At 51.3% G+C, this 15,566-nt stretch overlaps 3 protein-coding genes across 3 annotated transcripts; 2 read left to right on the forward strand and 1 right to left on the reverse strand.

Annotated features, from left to right (window-relative positions):
• Positions 1 to 7,430: 7,430 nt before the first annotated feature.
• Positions 7,431 to 10,393, forward strand: PFICI_11412 (Plasma membrane ATPase; the record flags this gene model as incomplete). Its single annotated transcript, XM_007839993.1, has 4 exons — positions 7,431 to 7,722; positions 7,791 to 7,876; positions 7,938 to 10,293; positions 10,347 to 10,393. 4 exons carry the CDS (start codon positions 7,431 to 7,433, stop codon positions 10,391 to 10,393), a joined length of 2,781 nt encoding a protein of 926 aa, XP_007838184.1.
• Positions 10,394 to 10,837: 444 nt separating this feature from the next.
• Positions 10,838 to 11,324, reverse strand: PFICI_11413 (uncharacterized protein; the record flags this gene model as incomplete). The annotated part of the gene is made up of 3 exons (XM_007839994.1): positions 10,838 to 10,925; positions 11,002 to 11,048; positions 11,136 to 11,324. 3 exons carry the CDS (start codon positions 11,322 to 11,324, stop codon positions 10,838 to 10,840), a joined length of 324 nt encoding a protein of 107 aa, XP_007838185.1.
• Positions 11,325 to 13,178: 1,854 nt separating this feature from the next.
• PFICI_11414 (uncharacterized protein) lies at positions 13,179 to 15,065 on the forward strand (the record flags this gene model as incomplete). The annotated part of the gene is made up of 5 exons (XM_007839995.1): positions 13,179 to 13,218; positions 13,271 to 13,645; positions 13,736 to 13,790; positions 13,847 to 14,082; positions 14,134 to 15,065. The coding sequence occupies 5 exons, from the start codon at positions 13,179 to 13,181 to the stop codon at positions 15,063 to 15,065; spliced, it is 1,638 nt and encodes a 545-aa protein (XP_007838186.1).
• Positions 15,066 to 15,566: the final 501 nt, after the last annotated feature.

The raw sequence follows: 15,566 nt of genomic DNA on the forward strand, positions 1-15,566 counted from the left end.
TACCGTCCGTGAGTTTCGATTTCATTGAACAACACATAGCCCACCCCCGGTGAGATGGGGAATCTTGGCGCAGGGCGCAACGTATATCAATCCTCGTGACGCGACTGACTCAGCCCATTGAAGCGGATCAAGACTGTGGCACATCAAGATGCCAAGCGCAACCGTTGATTTGGTTTTTCGTCTGATAAACATTTTGGCGGAGCGAGGAGGATTTAACCCACCTTCCTTGGGCCAAAGGAACAAGTATCTGGAGTTTAATCAACCCCCCAATTTGATGGCTTCCGAATGGGGTAAACCTGGAGTTTTCCCAACATATAAATGGTCCTCCCCCTTGCCGAGACGGTACGTTATAGAAGATGGTGAGATGCCAAGAAGGAGACGGGCCGCAATGAGTAGTAGCACATCAAATGATAGCCATTTGATTCGAGACATTGCCCTTTTCTCACTCTTTCGGATCGCCTTAGGTGCCGGGTTAAAACGAACTATACAAACTATTAGTCCTTGGCCTCGAGGGGGGGGAAAACCAACCGGTCGCCCGTGGGGTAAAAAAACGCCAGGCGCCAGCCGGCCGATCTTATTCTCATCAGGCTCATTTGAAAGGAGCTTGGGAGAGGGGGGGATGAATATGGTTGTAAGAATATAAGAAGTAGGGCTTAAAATTGGCCGCGTCTCTGGGGGACCGTTTCGTGAACCACATTTTCCCACATCAGGATCATCGGCCAAGACGTCTTGGCTATATGAGAACCGACACCTTGTGATGCATTATAATATTGTCTCAATCAGAAAGTATTTCCATGGCACCTAATAGTCGTGGAAAGGAGAACCTTAACAATTCAGCCTTAATCCTCCCCCCTTTTGGGGCCAAAGCATAGATACTGGCAAGTAAAGAGGTCCGAGGAAGAAAAGTGTGGATTTTGCGCGGAAGCTTCGGCTAGGTGACCATAGAACCTTATGGATTCAGCGAGTGTGTCTATTGATTTTTTTTTCCTTGTCCCCTTCTGTCCTGTCCCAAGCAGTCGGCCCATTTGACACGAAAGCGAACTTGCCGAGAGCGAGCCGCGAACGGAAAATCTGACATATCCCCAGCGCAAATCATTCAAGCATTGGCTAAGGGAGCCATTATGCAAGGCTGAAATGTCGGTTATATCGGAGATCCTTCGACTTCTTATGGCTGCTTGGGCACAAAACAAAAGAAAAAGGCCTTTATTACCATGGTAACTCACTCGCCTCTGCTTCGGCACGCGCACGCACGCACGTTACACTTTCGGTGCGACCGAACGGATTGTAAAGCTCATGCCACCTGAACCCGCAGAGTTTTAGGTCTCTGGCGGTAAAGGAAGCCTTGAAACTTTTGGGCTCTACGACATGGAAATCTATGATTGGATCACGCAGTTTGGTTTCGATTCTATAGATAGGAATGACAGCCAGGGCGGCGACCCGCCCTCGGCATCCCGAACCATTATTTGCTACAACCGGTGGACGATTACTCAGCCAAGGTGTGACGGACTGTTTGAACTGAAGAAACATTCCCTCTGTCGCGTACAACCACCAGTGCAAGACATTGCTCTATCGACTGGTAGCGTGCAAAACCATCTTGTTAGTCAGTCAATCAGATTGGTGCTGTGCGTCGCCGTTTCAGACTTTTGGTGACATTACCAGGCACGGCCACCGTGCTGGCCAAGAAAAACAACGACCTCAAGAGAAAAAAAAAAAGTACCTACCGTAGGAAGACAAACTTGATTCTGCTCGTGAGAACAGACCCCGTTTGTTTGGACAATTAAGATTCCAGGGTTTGTTTCGAATCTCCCGGAGCTACCCATGTCGACCACACGAGTGCCATGTGCGCGCACGGCACTGTGATGGATGTCCCTGAATGCGATACCCAGCTACCGTAGATACACCTACGACACCTTTACATTACATATGCATAGCTGACATCCGCATCCATTCAGGAAGCGCGGACGCATTTCGCACACTGGTGCCACCAAACCAGGCCCAGATAACCTGCCGTGCTCTGCTGCGGCCACGGGCTTCATTTTAAAATGACGATAGCGATCGTTCAGATCCGAGCAGCAGCAGCAGCAGCGCATCTGCCGAGCGGGCACTCGCGATTAAAGTGTTCGTCATGGCGGGCGCGCGTAATTCATGGGTAGGGCTCAAGCTGAGGCCACATAGGGCAACTGCGCAGGCCTCGAAGAAGGAGTAAAAAAAAAAGCTTGAATGGATGAGAGTAGAGCAGGGTGCGCGATCGCATCAGGGCGGAAGGTACGCGTCGTCGGTCCCTAGCATCGTCTATCCATGGCAGAAGAGACAAACCATGGGCATCGCTTCGGGTGTCATTATCGTCAAGGTTGCGACGAGACAGATTCTCTGTTCGGCTACCGTAACTTCCAGTGTGGACACCTAGAGAAGGGCGTAATATCCGAGACAAAGTGGCCGGTACGAAGTATGATGAGTTTTTTTGAAGGATCTGGGCTTTGTTGGCTGCCCAGGCTCTACTCTAACTGGGCTGGTACGTTGCTTTTTTTGCTCGGGGCAATACGATCAGGTCCGCGGGGCTTGTCAAGAATTGAATTACACTGGCCCAGGGTACCTCGGCGAGTCAAGAATGGCGGATTGGTGCTAAGGCGCACTTTTGCTCGCTGGGCAAGAATAATATTAGCACTGATCCTCTCACCAAGGGAGCGAGCGCTTGTACCCGTTGCCCGCCGCGCCTCCGATATCGACTAGACTGGGCAGAACAGGCGGATGGAGTCGGGTCCTAGCAGTATGTAGTAGCTGTAGCCTGTACTGCAATATCGCTGCACCTGAGTACCTGACCTGGCCTGCACAGGCTGTATGTACCCTACACCACCTACTTGTAGCGGTAGTAGCAGTACCAGAAGCCAGCCGAGCCAGCTGGTTCTTTACAGGCTACTTGACAGCAGGAAGGGCTGGAACGGATTCGCCGCTAGAAGCTCTGGAGTGTGCGTCCAGTGGGGGATGAGGGGGGGGAGAAACCCGGGTTCTTCTGATCTTGACCGACTGAACTGCGTGACTCTTGCCCATCCGAGCTATTGCAGCACTGACTGCAGTACTGACTGAGCAGCATCGCGGTCAAACAGGCAGACGTCCGTCGGGCAGGCAGTCAGACAGCCAGGCAAGTCCGTGTAAAGGCCGCTCAAACGGCGGGCGAGGGCCCGTCCAGGCGAGGCGACATTTGCGCCGATATTCCCTGGAAGGGCAGAGGGACAAGAGTGGGTGCTAAGGGTGAGCTTCGAGCCGCTCGGATGATCCCTGCTCGTGCGAATTGGGCTCTTCCTGAATCGTTCTTTCAGATGGCTATGATTGGAGAATCGAGGGGATTGGGGGTTCTGCGGGGCGTACGCGCGGGATGCAGTTCGTTCGCTGGAGAACAAAGTGCAGGCAGCTTGTCCCGGTCGGCTGCAGGTGATTTTACGCGGAATATTATTTCTGGGGACTCGTGATATTGCGAGGAAATGCGAAAAAGGTACAACATACATAACAATACAACGGTTGTCGTAGCTACATACTGTCATCTGCATGTCTCTCGCTCTATCTCTCTCTCTCTCTCTCTCCTGTCGGCTCTCATATTGTCGATTGTATCGTGAATGGACTCCCTGACATCCAGGCCCATCTTTCAGTTGCCAGCACGCAAATGACGCTCGGATTCCCTTTCTGTCTGGGCGACCGAACACTTGGACCGACGATGGACCTCTGCCTCGCTGCGCTCTCCATGATTACAATGGAGGGGACCTCGGCAGACTGCCCCCCCAATGCCCGCTCATAGCTGAGCAGGAGCAGTGGGAAAAAGCCATGACCAAGTGGTCGCTCGGCCAGAAGGTCGGACAAATGCAATGGACTAACGAGTACCATTGGCGAAGTGACAAGAGAAACATTGAACAATAATATGCTGGCCGTGAGCGGTCAACGCTTTCTCCATGGTGTTCCATCGTGTACACTTACCTCCTTTTTTACAGTGGACGATATGGACACTGATTGTCCAATGACTCCAATTGTCGAGCTTCTAGAAGTCCCCAGTCACCATCACACATGATGGGGGGCGCTACAACTATTGTAGTGTCGACAACAGTATGTAGTGTACCATGTTGGCATGCATCAGATTGTTCATATGTGTGTAGCAGTAGTCGGACTATATGCACGATGAATTTTTTTTCCCTCTCTGCTACTGGACATTTTCCTTCACCCGCCACTAAAAATCCCAATGTGCAAGGAAAGACCCGGAGGCGTCGGTAGCGATCGGTAGCCACTGGAATGTACATTCGTAGTAGCATGGCGCCAAAAGAGGCAGAGGAAAAAAAAAGATTCTTCACAAGTCCCGAATGGTGCACAAAAATTACCTCAGCTGTCTATCCAATGGCAATGAGAAGCAGCCATGATTGCATCAGCACAAGTCGTTCGTGGTGCAAATAATGACTCGAGACCCCGTGCACTCGCACAGGTAAGACGGCCCAGGAATGGCAAGAGAGCAGCAAGTATGAATGGGGCTTCCCTTCAGCACAGGACCTCTCAGAGCGCGGCAAATGGCCTGCCGGGACTGCGGCAATATCTGCCCGGGCTGACCGATCATCCAGCTCACCACACCTACATTGACACACCTACACAAGAAAACATATGCAGCCCCAGGCGCCAGCCTAAGAAGGCTGGATGAAAATGTTCATGACTATTCACGGCGACCGACAGAAGTATGACCTGCGTTATCCCCCCCTCCATTGCCTCGGCGGCGAAACTGACAAAGAAAAGTTTGTAAAAAAGCCCACCCGCTTGAATGCCCACCGCCAAGACCATCGATCCTAGTACGGGACTACGATACCCACAAGCGGGAGATGGTTCCTGGATAACGGAGAAGTCCACCTGCACACAGTAGCGTGCATCCCGGGCGGTCTGTACATAGGCAATTATACTACCACTAATACTAATAGTACATGGAGAGATAGCGCGGTCCTCAAGTACATATTGTAATGTAGGTACACAACTAAGGGTATGGATGCACGGTATGGACTTTATTAGGGGAGAAATGGAGAGCCTCGGGAGGACTGTCTGCTTGCTGGGTCTCCAGTATTTTGACTCCCCATCCGCTGTCACTCAACGACGCCATTCAAGAAGCCCAGTGCAGCGCGCGGGTATCTACACGTAGTCGATGGGCGTGCAAGACAAATAGGCAGACCCAACAACGACGGGGGGTGTGGCCCTTATGGCACGCACGCGCGCCTGCGCCCACCATGGAAAGCGAAGATTCAATATATGATCCGCAGATAGACGAACAACGACAAGTGATCGCCGGATGTCTACCGTCGCCTATCGTGCTTTGCTCATGTCATCCATTCGCCTGGGCTGGGAATGGTTATGACGTATATGCTTGGCAGATTGACATGCAGCGCGGTACTTTGCTTGGCCTGGGCTAGGTCACGGCTGTGCCGCTGGTCTCCGATTCGCCTGAGCAGACAGCCGCAGCCTCGATATGGCATGTCCAAGAGATGGATACGCAGGTTATGAAGATGAGCAATGCTCGGCGAGAAATGGGTAAAGAAATAGCAGCACAAGAGAACGACTGGACTGGGGTGGGCGTCAAGCGGCCGGCTTTCTTGGGTCTTGGGTCTTGGGGGTGGGAAACGGGCGGGCAGTCAATCAGTCTTGTCATGTCTTGTGTGCGCTGAGTACTACTGTAGTATGAAGAGGGTCGGTTTTGGGAAAGTCAAGTCAGGCAAACCCGGCCCTTGGCTCAATGGTGACTTGCAAACGTCCCTCGGTGTGTGGACTTGGACTGGCCGCTCGTTCAGTGGATTTGGATGCGAGTGGGATTCACTGAGTGCGAGAGTCGAGGTCGTTGTGGATGAGTATCCTCCAGCACTATCGCACATTGTCTGCCCAGTGAGCCCTGCGATCCCGAATTCTTACCTTAGCACGGTCACTTATTTGTTTACACTACCATCCAACCGGCACAGTGCGGATCCCCATGATACTCCGTGTGAGCTGGTGACCACACTCCTTGCAGGGCTCGAGCTATCCCATGCATGTATGCATGCAGCATGCGTGCATGTACTCAGGTACCTTCGACGGCCTTAGTGCTGGAGAGAGAAATGGGCCGTGGAGCTTGGCCCTTGGATCAGTGAAGTTCCTTTGGGAGCTGGGCTGGCTGCCCTCTGCAATGTTTGGTTATGGTGCCGAGATGAGGAAGCATAGCTGCGGCAATGAGCAGCAGAAGGAATACGTAGTTACAAAAACAAATAATAACAATCACAACAATATCACACGTTCCACAGGGTCAATTCGCCGTCGTCGGCTTTTTCTTGGAAATACCTAGGAATCACGGAGATAGATGCAATTGACTAGAACATCGTGGCCAATTCATGCACAACTCATGGCCACCCCGAGGGGCAGACAGACAGACAGATCGAATCTGAGGCCGTTGGCGCACCATGGCGACGTCACGAAATCCATCTTGCGTTATTTTACAGCATCGGCGTTCGCGTGTTTTCCATCGACGAAGCGAAGCCGATGATTGGCACCCGCAAAGGGAGTGGGGCGGGGGGAGATAGGTGAGCTCCTAGAATGCCTGCAAGCGCGATACGGTCCCAGAGGTACCCCGAAAAGCTGGGATGCCCACTCCATTACGGCGTATCCATCACAACAACCGGATGGGTTGGGTCTCTTTGGGTTGATGGGGACACGGGCGTACCTAGTAGTAAAGAAGACATGGACAGAGAGAGAGAGAGGGTGAGTGGGAGGTGAGTGGGAGCGACACCTTAACGTGAGAATGGCCGAGAGAAGATTCACCCAGGGCCGGACGTATTGAAGAAAAATTGGCAGCTTCAGTAGAACAGATAGTCCAGGTACGACCGAGCAAGTACGTAGAAGCGAATTCAAATTTTTCTTGGCTTCTAATCAATCCAATCAAATGCCGCAGTCTTACCGTTCCTGTCCAAGAAATGACACTGGAAAAAAAGAGCTCTCCAGACTTTGAGTTGCGCCTGTGCCTGGTGAGTCTATTTCCCGGGGTGAATCGACTAGCTCCTGTTCCCTGCAACCCGCACAAGCCAATCAAAACACCGAAAACTCTTACAGTGTAGACTCCACACGGCCAAGGTAATAATAAGGACCTCAGTCCTCTTGCTTTTCGACTCTCTTCTTCTTTTCCTTCCTCACGACTCTTGACATCTTGGACGTGCTTTCCCGCCAGGTCTTGTCGTGATCCCCCTCAATCTCTCCTTTGGAGAACCATCCCCCGTGTTGTTTGTTCCACCAACACAGCCGCAAATTCCTAGGAACATCACCCAACCCCCCCAAAATCCTAAAAACTCAACAAAGCTATACGTGCCGATTGCACTTAATTCCTGGACCCTAATACATATTTTTTTTCTTCTACCGACAGTCGGTCGACTTTGACTGTCCCATTTGACTCGCCCGCCATGGCTGAGTCCAACGCCGCTGCGCCGGCCTTGTCCACCAACATCGAGTCGGGCCACTTCGACGAGAAGACCCACCACCACCAGTCTACCGAAGCTACTGCCGAGAAGAAGGTTGCTGCCGAGGAGGAGGACGACGATGAGGACATCGACGCCCTGATCGAGGACCTCGAGTCCGTCGATGGAGGTGCTGAGGAAGAGGAGGAGGAGGAGGAGTCCTCGCCCCACACTGGCCGTGTCGTTCCCGAGGAGCTTCTCCAGACCGACTCTCGCATCGGTCTTACCTCTGACGAGGGTGAGTTTCCTACAATCCAATTGTGCCTCGATCGAAATGACTTGAATCGCTAACCTGACCCTCTGCAGTCACTGCTCGTCGCAAGCGCTTCGGTCTCAACCAGATGAAGGAGGAGAAGGAGAACCTCGTTCTCAAGTTCCTTGGTTTCTTCATTGTAGGTCTACCCCGCCATCACTCGCTGTTATCCGCGACAGAGAGCTAACTAGTCAAAACAGGGTCCTATCCAGTTCGTCATGGAGGCTGCTGCCGTCCTGGCTGCCGGTCTTGAGGACTGGGTTGATTTCGGTGTCATTTGCGCTCTGCTCCTGCTCAACGCCTGTGTTGGTTTCATTCAGGAATTCCAGGCTGGTTCCATTGTCGACGAGTTGAAGAAGACTCTTGCTCTCAAGGCTGTCGTCCTCCGTGACGGTCAGCTCAAGGAGATTGAGGCTCCCGAGGTCGTTCCCGGTGATATCCTCCAGGTTGAGGAGGGTACCATCATTCCTGCCGATGGTCGCATTGTCACCGATGATGCTTTCCTCCAGGTTGACCAGTCTGCTCTTACCGGTGAATCTCTTGCCGTCGACAAGCACCACGGTGACCAGTGTTTCGCTTCCTCCGCTGTCAAGCGTGGTGAGGCTTTCGTCATCATCACTGCCACTGGTGACAACACCTTCGTCGGTCGTGCTGCTGCCCTTGTCTCCCAGGCTTCTGCCGGCTCTGGTCACTTCACTGAGGTTCTGAACGGTATTGGTCAGGTTCTCCTGGTCCTCGTCATCCTCACCCTGCTCGTTGTCTGGGTTTCCTCCTTCTACCGCTCCAACCCCATTGTTGAGATCCTGGGTTTCACCCTGGCCATCACCATTGTCGGTGTCCCCGTCGGTCTGCCCGCTGTCGTTACCACCACCATGGCTGTCGGTGCTGCCTACCTCGCCAAGAAGAAGGCCATCGTCCAGAAGCTGTCTGCCATTGAGTCCCTTGCTGGTGTCGAGATTCTCTGCTCCGACAAGACTGGTACTCTGACCAAGAACAAGCTCTCTCTGTCTGAGCCCTACACTGTTGCTGGTGTCGACCCCGAGGACCTCATGCTTACTGCCTGTCTCGCTGCCTCCCGCAAGAAGAAGGGTATTGATGCCATTGACAAGGCTTTCCTCAAGTCCCTCAAGTTCTACCCCCGCGCCAAGGGTGTCCTGTCCAAGTACATTGTCCGCGAGTTCCACCCCTTCGACCCCGTCTCCAAGAAGGTCCAGGCTGTTGTCGAGTCCCCCCAGGGCGAGATCATCACCTGTGTCAAGGGTGCCCCTCTGTTCGTTCTCAAGACCGTCGAGGAGGACCACCCCATCCCCGAGGAGATTGACGCCGCCTACAAGAACAAGGTTGCTGAGTTCGCTACCCGTGGTTTCCGTTCCCTTGGTGTTGCCCGCAAGCGTGGTGAGGGTGCCTGGGAGATTCTCGGAATTATGCCCTGCTCTGACCCTCCCCGTCACGATACTGCCAAGACTGTTAACGAGGCCAAGACTCTCGGTCTGTCCATCAAGATGTTGACTGGTGACGCCGTCGGTATTGCTCGTGAGACTTCCCGCCAGCTCGGTCTCGGTACCAACATCTACAACGCTGAGCGTCTCGGTCTCGGTGGTGGTGGTGACATGCCCGGTTCTGAGGTTTACGATTTCGTTGAGGCTGCCGATGGTTTCGCTGAGGTCTTCCCCCAGCACAAGTACAACGTCGTTGAGATCCTGCAGCAGCGTGGTTACCTCGTTGCCATGACTGGTGACGGTGTCAACGATGCTCCCTCCCTGAAGAAGGCTGATACCGGTATTGCTGTCGAGGGTTCCTCCGATGCTGCTCGTTCCGCTGCCGACATTGTCTTCCTTGCCCCTGGTCTCGGTGCCATCATTGATGCTCTTAAGACTTCCCGCCAGATTTTCCACCGCATGTACGCCTACGTTGTCTACAGAATTGCCCTGTCCATCCACTTGGAGATCTTCCTTGGTCTCTGGATCGCCATTCTGAACCGTTCGCTGAACATTGAGCTGGTTGTCTTCATTGCCATCTTTGCTGATGTTGCCACCCTTGCCATTGCCTACGACAACGCTCCCTTCTCCAAGTCCCCCGTCAAGTGGAACCTGCCCAAGCTCTGGGGTATGTCCGTCTGCCTCGGTATCATCCTCGCTGTCGGTACCTGGGTCACTGTCACCACCATGTACGCTCAGGGTGAGGATGGTGGTATCGTCCAGAACTTCGGTAACATGGATGAGGTTCTCTTCCTTGAGATCTCCCTTACTGAGAACTGGCTGATCTTCATCACCCGTGCCAACGGTCCCTTCTGGTCTTCCATCCCCTCGTGGCAGCTCACCGGCGCCATTCTGGTCGTCGATATCCTTGCCACCTGCTTCACCATCTGGGGTTTCTTCGAGGGTGGTGAGCAGACCTCCATTGTCGCTGTTGTCCGTATCTGGATCTTCTCCTTCGGTGTCTTCTGCGTCATGGGTGGTATCTACTACCTCATGTCTGGCAGCCAAGGCTTCGACAACATGATGCACGGAAGATCGATCAAGGGCAACCAGAAGCAGCGCTCGCTCGAGGACTTCGGTAAGTCTATATAACTCCTTCACCCAAGCAAATTTTTACTAACTGTTTCATAGTTGTTTCACTCCAGCGTGTCTCCACTCAGCACGAGAAGTCCGCATAAACTTCCCCACCATTGCATCGGCGTCTATAAGCAGGATGATACCCGTGGGGTCCCTGGCCTGCGTAGAGCAACGACTCAGCTGCCGGGACCGTGTTTTTCGCTCTTTTCTTGTCTAAACTGTGTCGTGTTGGCGGCCACCTCGGTCAATCGCCGAGAAGTGGATAATGCGCTCTGACAGTCTTATATCCACTTTCCATTTCTAGACGATCCTAATAAAGAAGTAAAATTGATAAACTATACTGCTTGTTATTGCCATGTGAATGCTTCTCATGCCAAATGTATTCAGTAGCCTTGAACGATTTCTTTTTTTGCTCATTAAATACACTGTCCTATAGACCACTAGCACAAAAGACTATTGTAAACTTGGACTAAATGCGTATTACCACTGGCTGTGCCTTGCTTTGCAACTGATTTATATTATTCTTTCTAGAGTGTTGTTGCTCTCTACTGGGGAACGACAACATCCTTGCTGGTATCCAGCTCCTCGTGTCTTCTCAGGTCCATTGGCTTGGCCAGCAGGGGAATCACGTAACTATGGATGGGCCAATCGGTCAGCAGCACTTCTTGTGGGATGGAGGGCATGATAGAAACTGGTATGAATGACTCACGGATCGAAGGTCTTCCAGTACGGGTTCTCAAGGTGGTATTTCTGAGACTAAAAGAGAAAGTACGACGTCAGTTTGAGGTCATTGTGGAAAAGACTGATTCATGGCAACGAGCAAGGGGGTGGGAAAAGACATACAGATTCCTGCTCGAATCTCTCGACAACGGTAAAAGCCCGGGGGTCGTGAACATCCTGCATGACGAACCAGTCGACAGTCTCCTTGTCGTTGCGGTAGATGCGAGCAGCTTCGATCAGCTTGAGCTTGAGCCTCTCGATGCAGTCGGCATCGTCTTTGGCGTACATGTGGACGGTGAGTGTGTAGACCATGGTGGGCGAGTCGTGGAAGATTTGGCTCTAATAGGCTGTGTGTGTGTGTGTATGCGAGAGAGAGAGAGAGAGAGACCGATGATTGGTAGTAGACAGGGATAAGCAAAGAGAGAGCTATCGTAAAAAGAAACAGTATACAGGATAGAGCTGGGCAATGTGGTGTGTGGCACAATGGCTCTTAAGAGTCAAGAAAAATTTCGAACATAGTAGTATCAAAAGGTATGACATAGGACAGCGGGCCACCAAACAAAAATGCAGTGAGGGGTAGCTTCGGAGCCCAGTCGGCGGGGTCACTTAAGGTGATTTTTTTTTTTCTCTCTCTGTCTGCTTGAGTGTCCATAATTGAGTTTACATTAATAAATGCCTTGCACGAGTCGTGTGCCAGCCCAGCCCAAGCCCATCAAGAACTCTTGTTGGTGGCTTATCCTGGCCACTGGTTATGGGAGATCGTGGAGGGAATTTGGAGGTTTGCGGGGTGGTTTTGACGGTAAATCATGGCCTAGGTGAGTAAAGACTCAAAAGCAAGGCGCTATAAGTGGGAACGTGAGGCGAGTGAGAGGCCTGGAGCAGCCCGAGCTGGCCCTGGAATCGGACCGTTCGTGGATTGCTAGGTGGATAGACTACAGCAATTATGTCTCGTGGACGTTTCCAGATAATGCCTCTCTTGAGAGAGGAAGAGGCTATAAAGACCTCATTTACTTCCACCGAGGCATTATGGTCTAAAATATGTGATTATTTGCTTGTCATTCGATGATTTTGGTCAACCCTGCCTGCGCATGAAACGACTAGATTCGGTATAATGTGTTTATACTCGAGCACCGTATATTCAGAAGACCTTCTCCAGCTTGGACGGCAGTGGCCCGCTCATTCTACACAGAACTCACTCTTCATGGCGTCTTTGAGTCCTTTTCACCGGTAGTCTACTGGTTCATCATTCAAGACTATAGTGACTTGTGAGCCACAGTACAGATTGCTCTCGCATGAACAATATCCATAGTATTTTCTGCTGTTGGTTATCCCACCATTGTAGGTTTACTCATCCATGTTAATAGACAGAGTCTCTTCGTTTTGATTAGTCTCATTTTGGATGTCTCACAAGTTATCGTAAGCCCATATAAAGCTCGTTGTAATATATTGAGTTATATTGCATTTGTATAACCTAATAGGACTTTGATGTTTCGTTTCCGCGATTGCCGGATTCAAGAACAGCACAAGATCCTCTTTAAGCTACAATTGATACCCACTACCTACTTACCTAGCTAGAGCTTGAGCACGTGCCACCCAGTCGAGTTACCATTCCAGACGTTTAGCGCCAAAGCTGCAAGTAGTAATAGTACGCCCACTTCTTTCAGCACTCTCACCAAGCTGCAACCAAGCACCACACCAATTTTCCTTCTAAAGGGACTGGCAGTAGCAAGCAAGGCTCCACTCGAGCCTCACAACGACAGAGATTGTCCACTAAAGCAACTGGTAAGTGAAAACGCGTTTGCATATGAGAAGAATCGAATAGGCCAGGCATTGGGGGAAAAAAAAAACATCCTGCTAACAGAATAATTGTCAAGGGGCAAACTCTGCTTTGCCAAACAGCAAGCAGGCTTTTGGCAAATTTTGCTGTCATTCTTTTTTTTTTCTCCTTGCCATCAGCCCACTACAATTACATTCTGTGCCTTCTTCTTGTCTTTTTGTTCTTCCCCCCATTCTTAAAGTCGAAGCCGCCGATGAAGCTGTTGTTCCGGATATTGCACCAGTTGCACTCTTCATCGACATAGTTTGGCTGTCGCCGTTTGTCATCATTGCGAGCTTGATAGCAGGAACCCAAGTCGAGCAACGGGCCTCGATTGCTTTCAGGCCATCATGTCTCATTTCATGCCCCAGATCCCTGGCTACTACTATGGTAAGCAAATCCCTCTCCAGGTCCAACTCAATCATGATTAACAAAACTGCAGATGCCACCAGAAATCGCTACTTCAAGGTTGTGAATCACCCGACTGCACCCGCCCAGTCAGCCTGGTCCAGCGATGCCGTTAAGAAGCGCAAGCTGGAGGACGACAAGATGCAGCGGGCAGCTGAGCGCATGAAGCTGAATAAGAACCGGGTCAAGCGCTCACCGGCTTTGATGCGCCCTCTACATGGCGGCGATCTTTCACGCGAGATTCACGGCAGCGTTCAACAAGACATGGGACCAACTGCTATCGCCGCCAATCTGGTCCATCGAGGTAGCATTCTCTTCAATGACGCCCGCTGGGGTGCTTCCCAGAATATGAGCTGCATGTCTGTGATTGGAAAGGACAAGTTTACTGACCTTGGTTTTGCCTACATTTGTAAGTCTGCTATGTGCCCACTGAGGGGTTTCTTCTGCCTCCATCTCCTGCCTTTTCATGGCGCTAACTGTATCACTCTCCTAATGATAGCTCCTGATGGAAACTCGATTGCGTCCAGTTACATTCCCAGGGACGGTAAGGGCCAGTATGTCTACAACTCTCAACGCCTGTCTCCCAGTGCCATAACTAATGTATGAACAGAGTCCACCGCCGCCTCATAGTGGACGGTGGCTATTCTGTCCCCGGCAATCGCGCTGCCCCTTACCACGAAGGTGAGCACGAGCAGGTATCGGCCATCAAGTTTGACCACCATCGGAATTTCATCATCACTGCATCGTCAAGACCCGAGCCTTTTATTCCGCTACGCGTTCACAGGGTTGTTACAATGCACAAGCTTTGGAAGGATTGCAAAAGACCGTTTGTGCGACTTGGACAAGGTAAGTGTCTTGGCAATATCTATGATTTTAACATAGCTCATGCGGTGTTAGTGAGCAATGTCGGCACGCCGATCAGCATACCGGCTTCTCCAGAAATGAGTGCTTACCATCATCCCTTTGGACTCGACATACAACAACCGACCGACGATTATTATGAGATCCATGCTCTTGCAATCCCCGACATCCAGACTCGTGTTATTTGTGCCATTGGTTCTAACAGGGGAATCCTACGATATGATGAAAGTTTGATTACGAGTTTGTCCGCAGATTCTATGGCGTATCCAATGACAACATTAGCGAATCCCAATCAAGGTCTGCACTGGGCTGCACCCAGCCCTCTCAGGCCGACCTCGTTTCCCCCGCAGTCATGTCGAGACATATTTACTGTCGACTTTCTTCGCGGGCACGACATGATCATTCTTGGAGGAGGTCGACCTGGCCGCTGCCTTGTCACGGACGCTCGCGTACGTGATGATCATTGGCAGTCATTCCAGCACGGAACCAGCATTACGCACATCAAGTCGCTCAACCAACACCACGTTCTCGTCAGCGGCACGCGGAACAAGATGTGCATCTATGACCTGCGTATGGTCGACAGAGAACACCGTACCACTAGCGATGGACCCGACAAGTGGAAAAGCCTACACAGCAAACAAGAGCCAGCTCTCAGTCTTGTCGATTTCCCCGAGTACAAGAATAACGCTCACATCAAGATTGGTTTTGATGTTGATATCGAAGCTGGAATCGTGGCCACCGCTCATGATGATGGCAGGGTTGCCCTCCACTCTCTCCAGTCGGGCAATCAGTTGGAGTCGCCAGCCATCGACATGGTCAAGGCCGATGTGGAGTCGAGAGGCCCGATCAAAACTTTGCAGTTTGCAAAGATGAACAATGACGCTCACTCGAGCTTGTTTGTCGGCGCCGGTTCGACCATGAAGGTGTTCTCGTACGGTCCGGTGATGGCTGATGACGATGAAGCTTGATGTTACGAAGCTCTTGGAAACCGATGTACACATGAGCCAAGGAGCCCAAGTGTCATCCTTCTTTGCATAGCATTCAGCTGCAGTTTGACTTCTTGTTTCTCCTTCCTCTTTCCATTTTTCCCTTTGTATTATGAAAAGCCAAGATACCCCTTGTTCCTATGCAAAGGAACTGTTTTCATAGGCCACAGTATGGATCTCAAGGTTTTGCAGAGAGGTTGACATTAGCGTGCCAAGCTTGGGCAGCTTCCATGGATCATACCTCTCTTTGTACGGAATAGATAGATAGCATGTATGGCTGCTGAGTGTGTCTTGGAAGGGACCAGCAGCGTACTCATTAATTGCACGCGTCCTTTGTATTTAAGTTTCATAAGACAATGATGCATGTTATTGAGACAGTAATCTGACTTGTTAACAAGACGCAAAATCAGCCTGGACAGGTTCAATGTTATTTGTTTGATGATGTGCATACATTACTACGGTATTCGGTACATACCTACTACT

The sequence above is a fragment of the Pestalotiopsis fici genome, assembly GCF_000516985.1.
Source record: "Pestalotiopsis fici W106-1 unplaced genomic scaffold PFICI_Scf_8, whole genome shotgun sequence".
NCBI lineage: Eukaryota > Fungi > Ascomycota > Sordariomycetes > Amphisphaeriales > Sporocadaceae > Pestalotiopsis > Pestalotiopsis fici.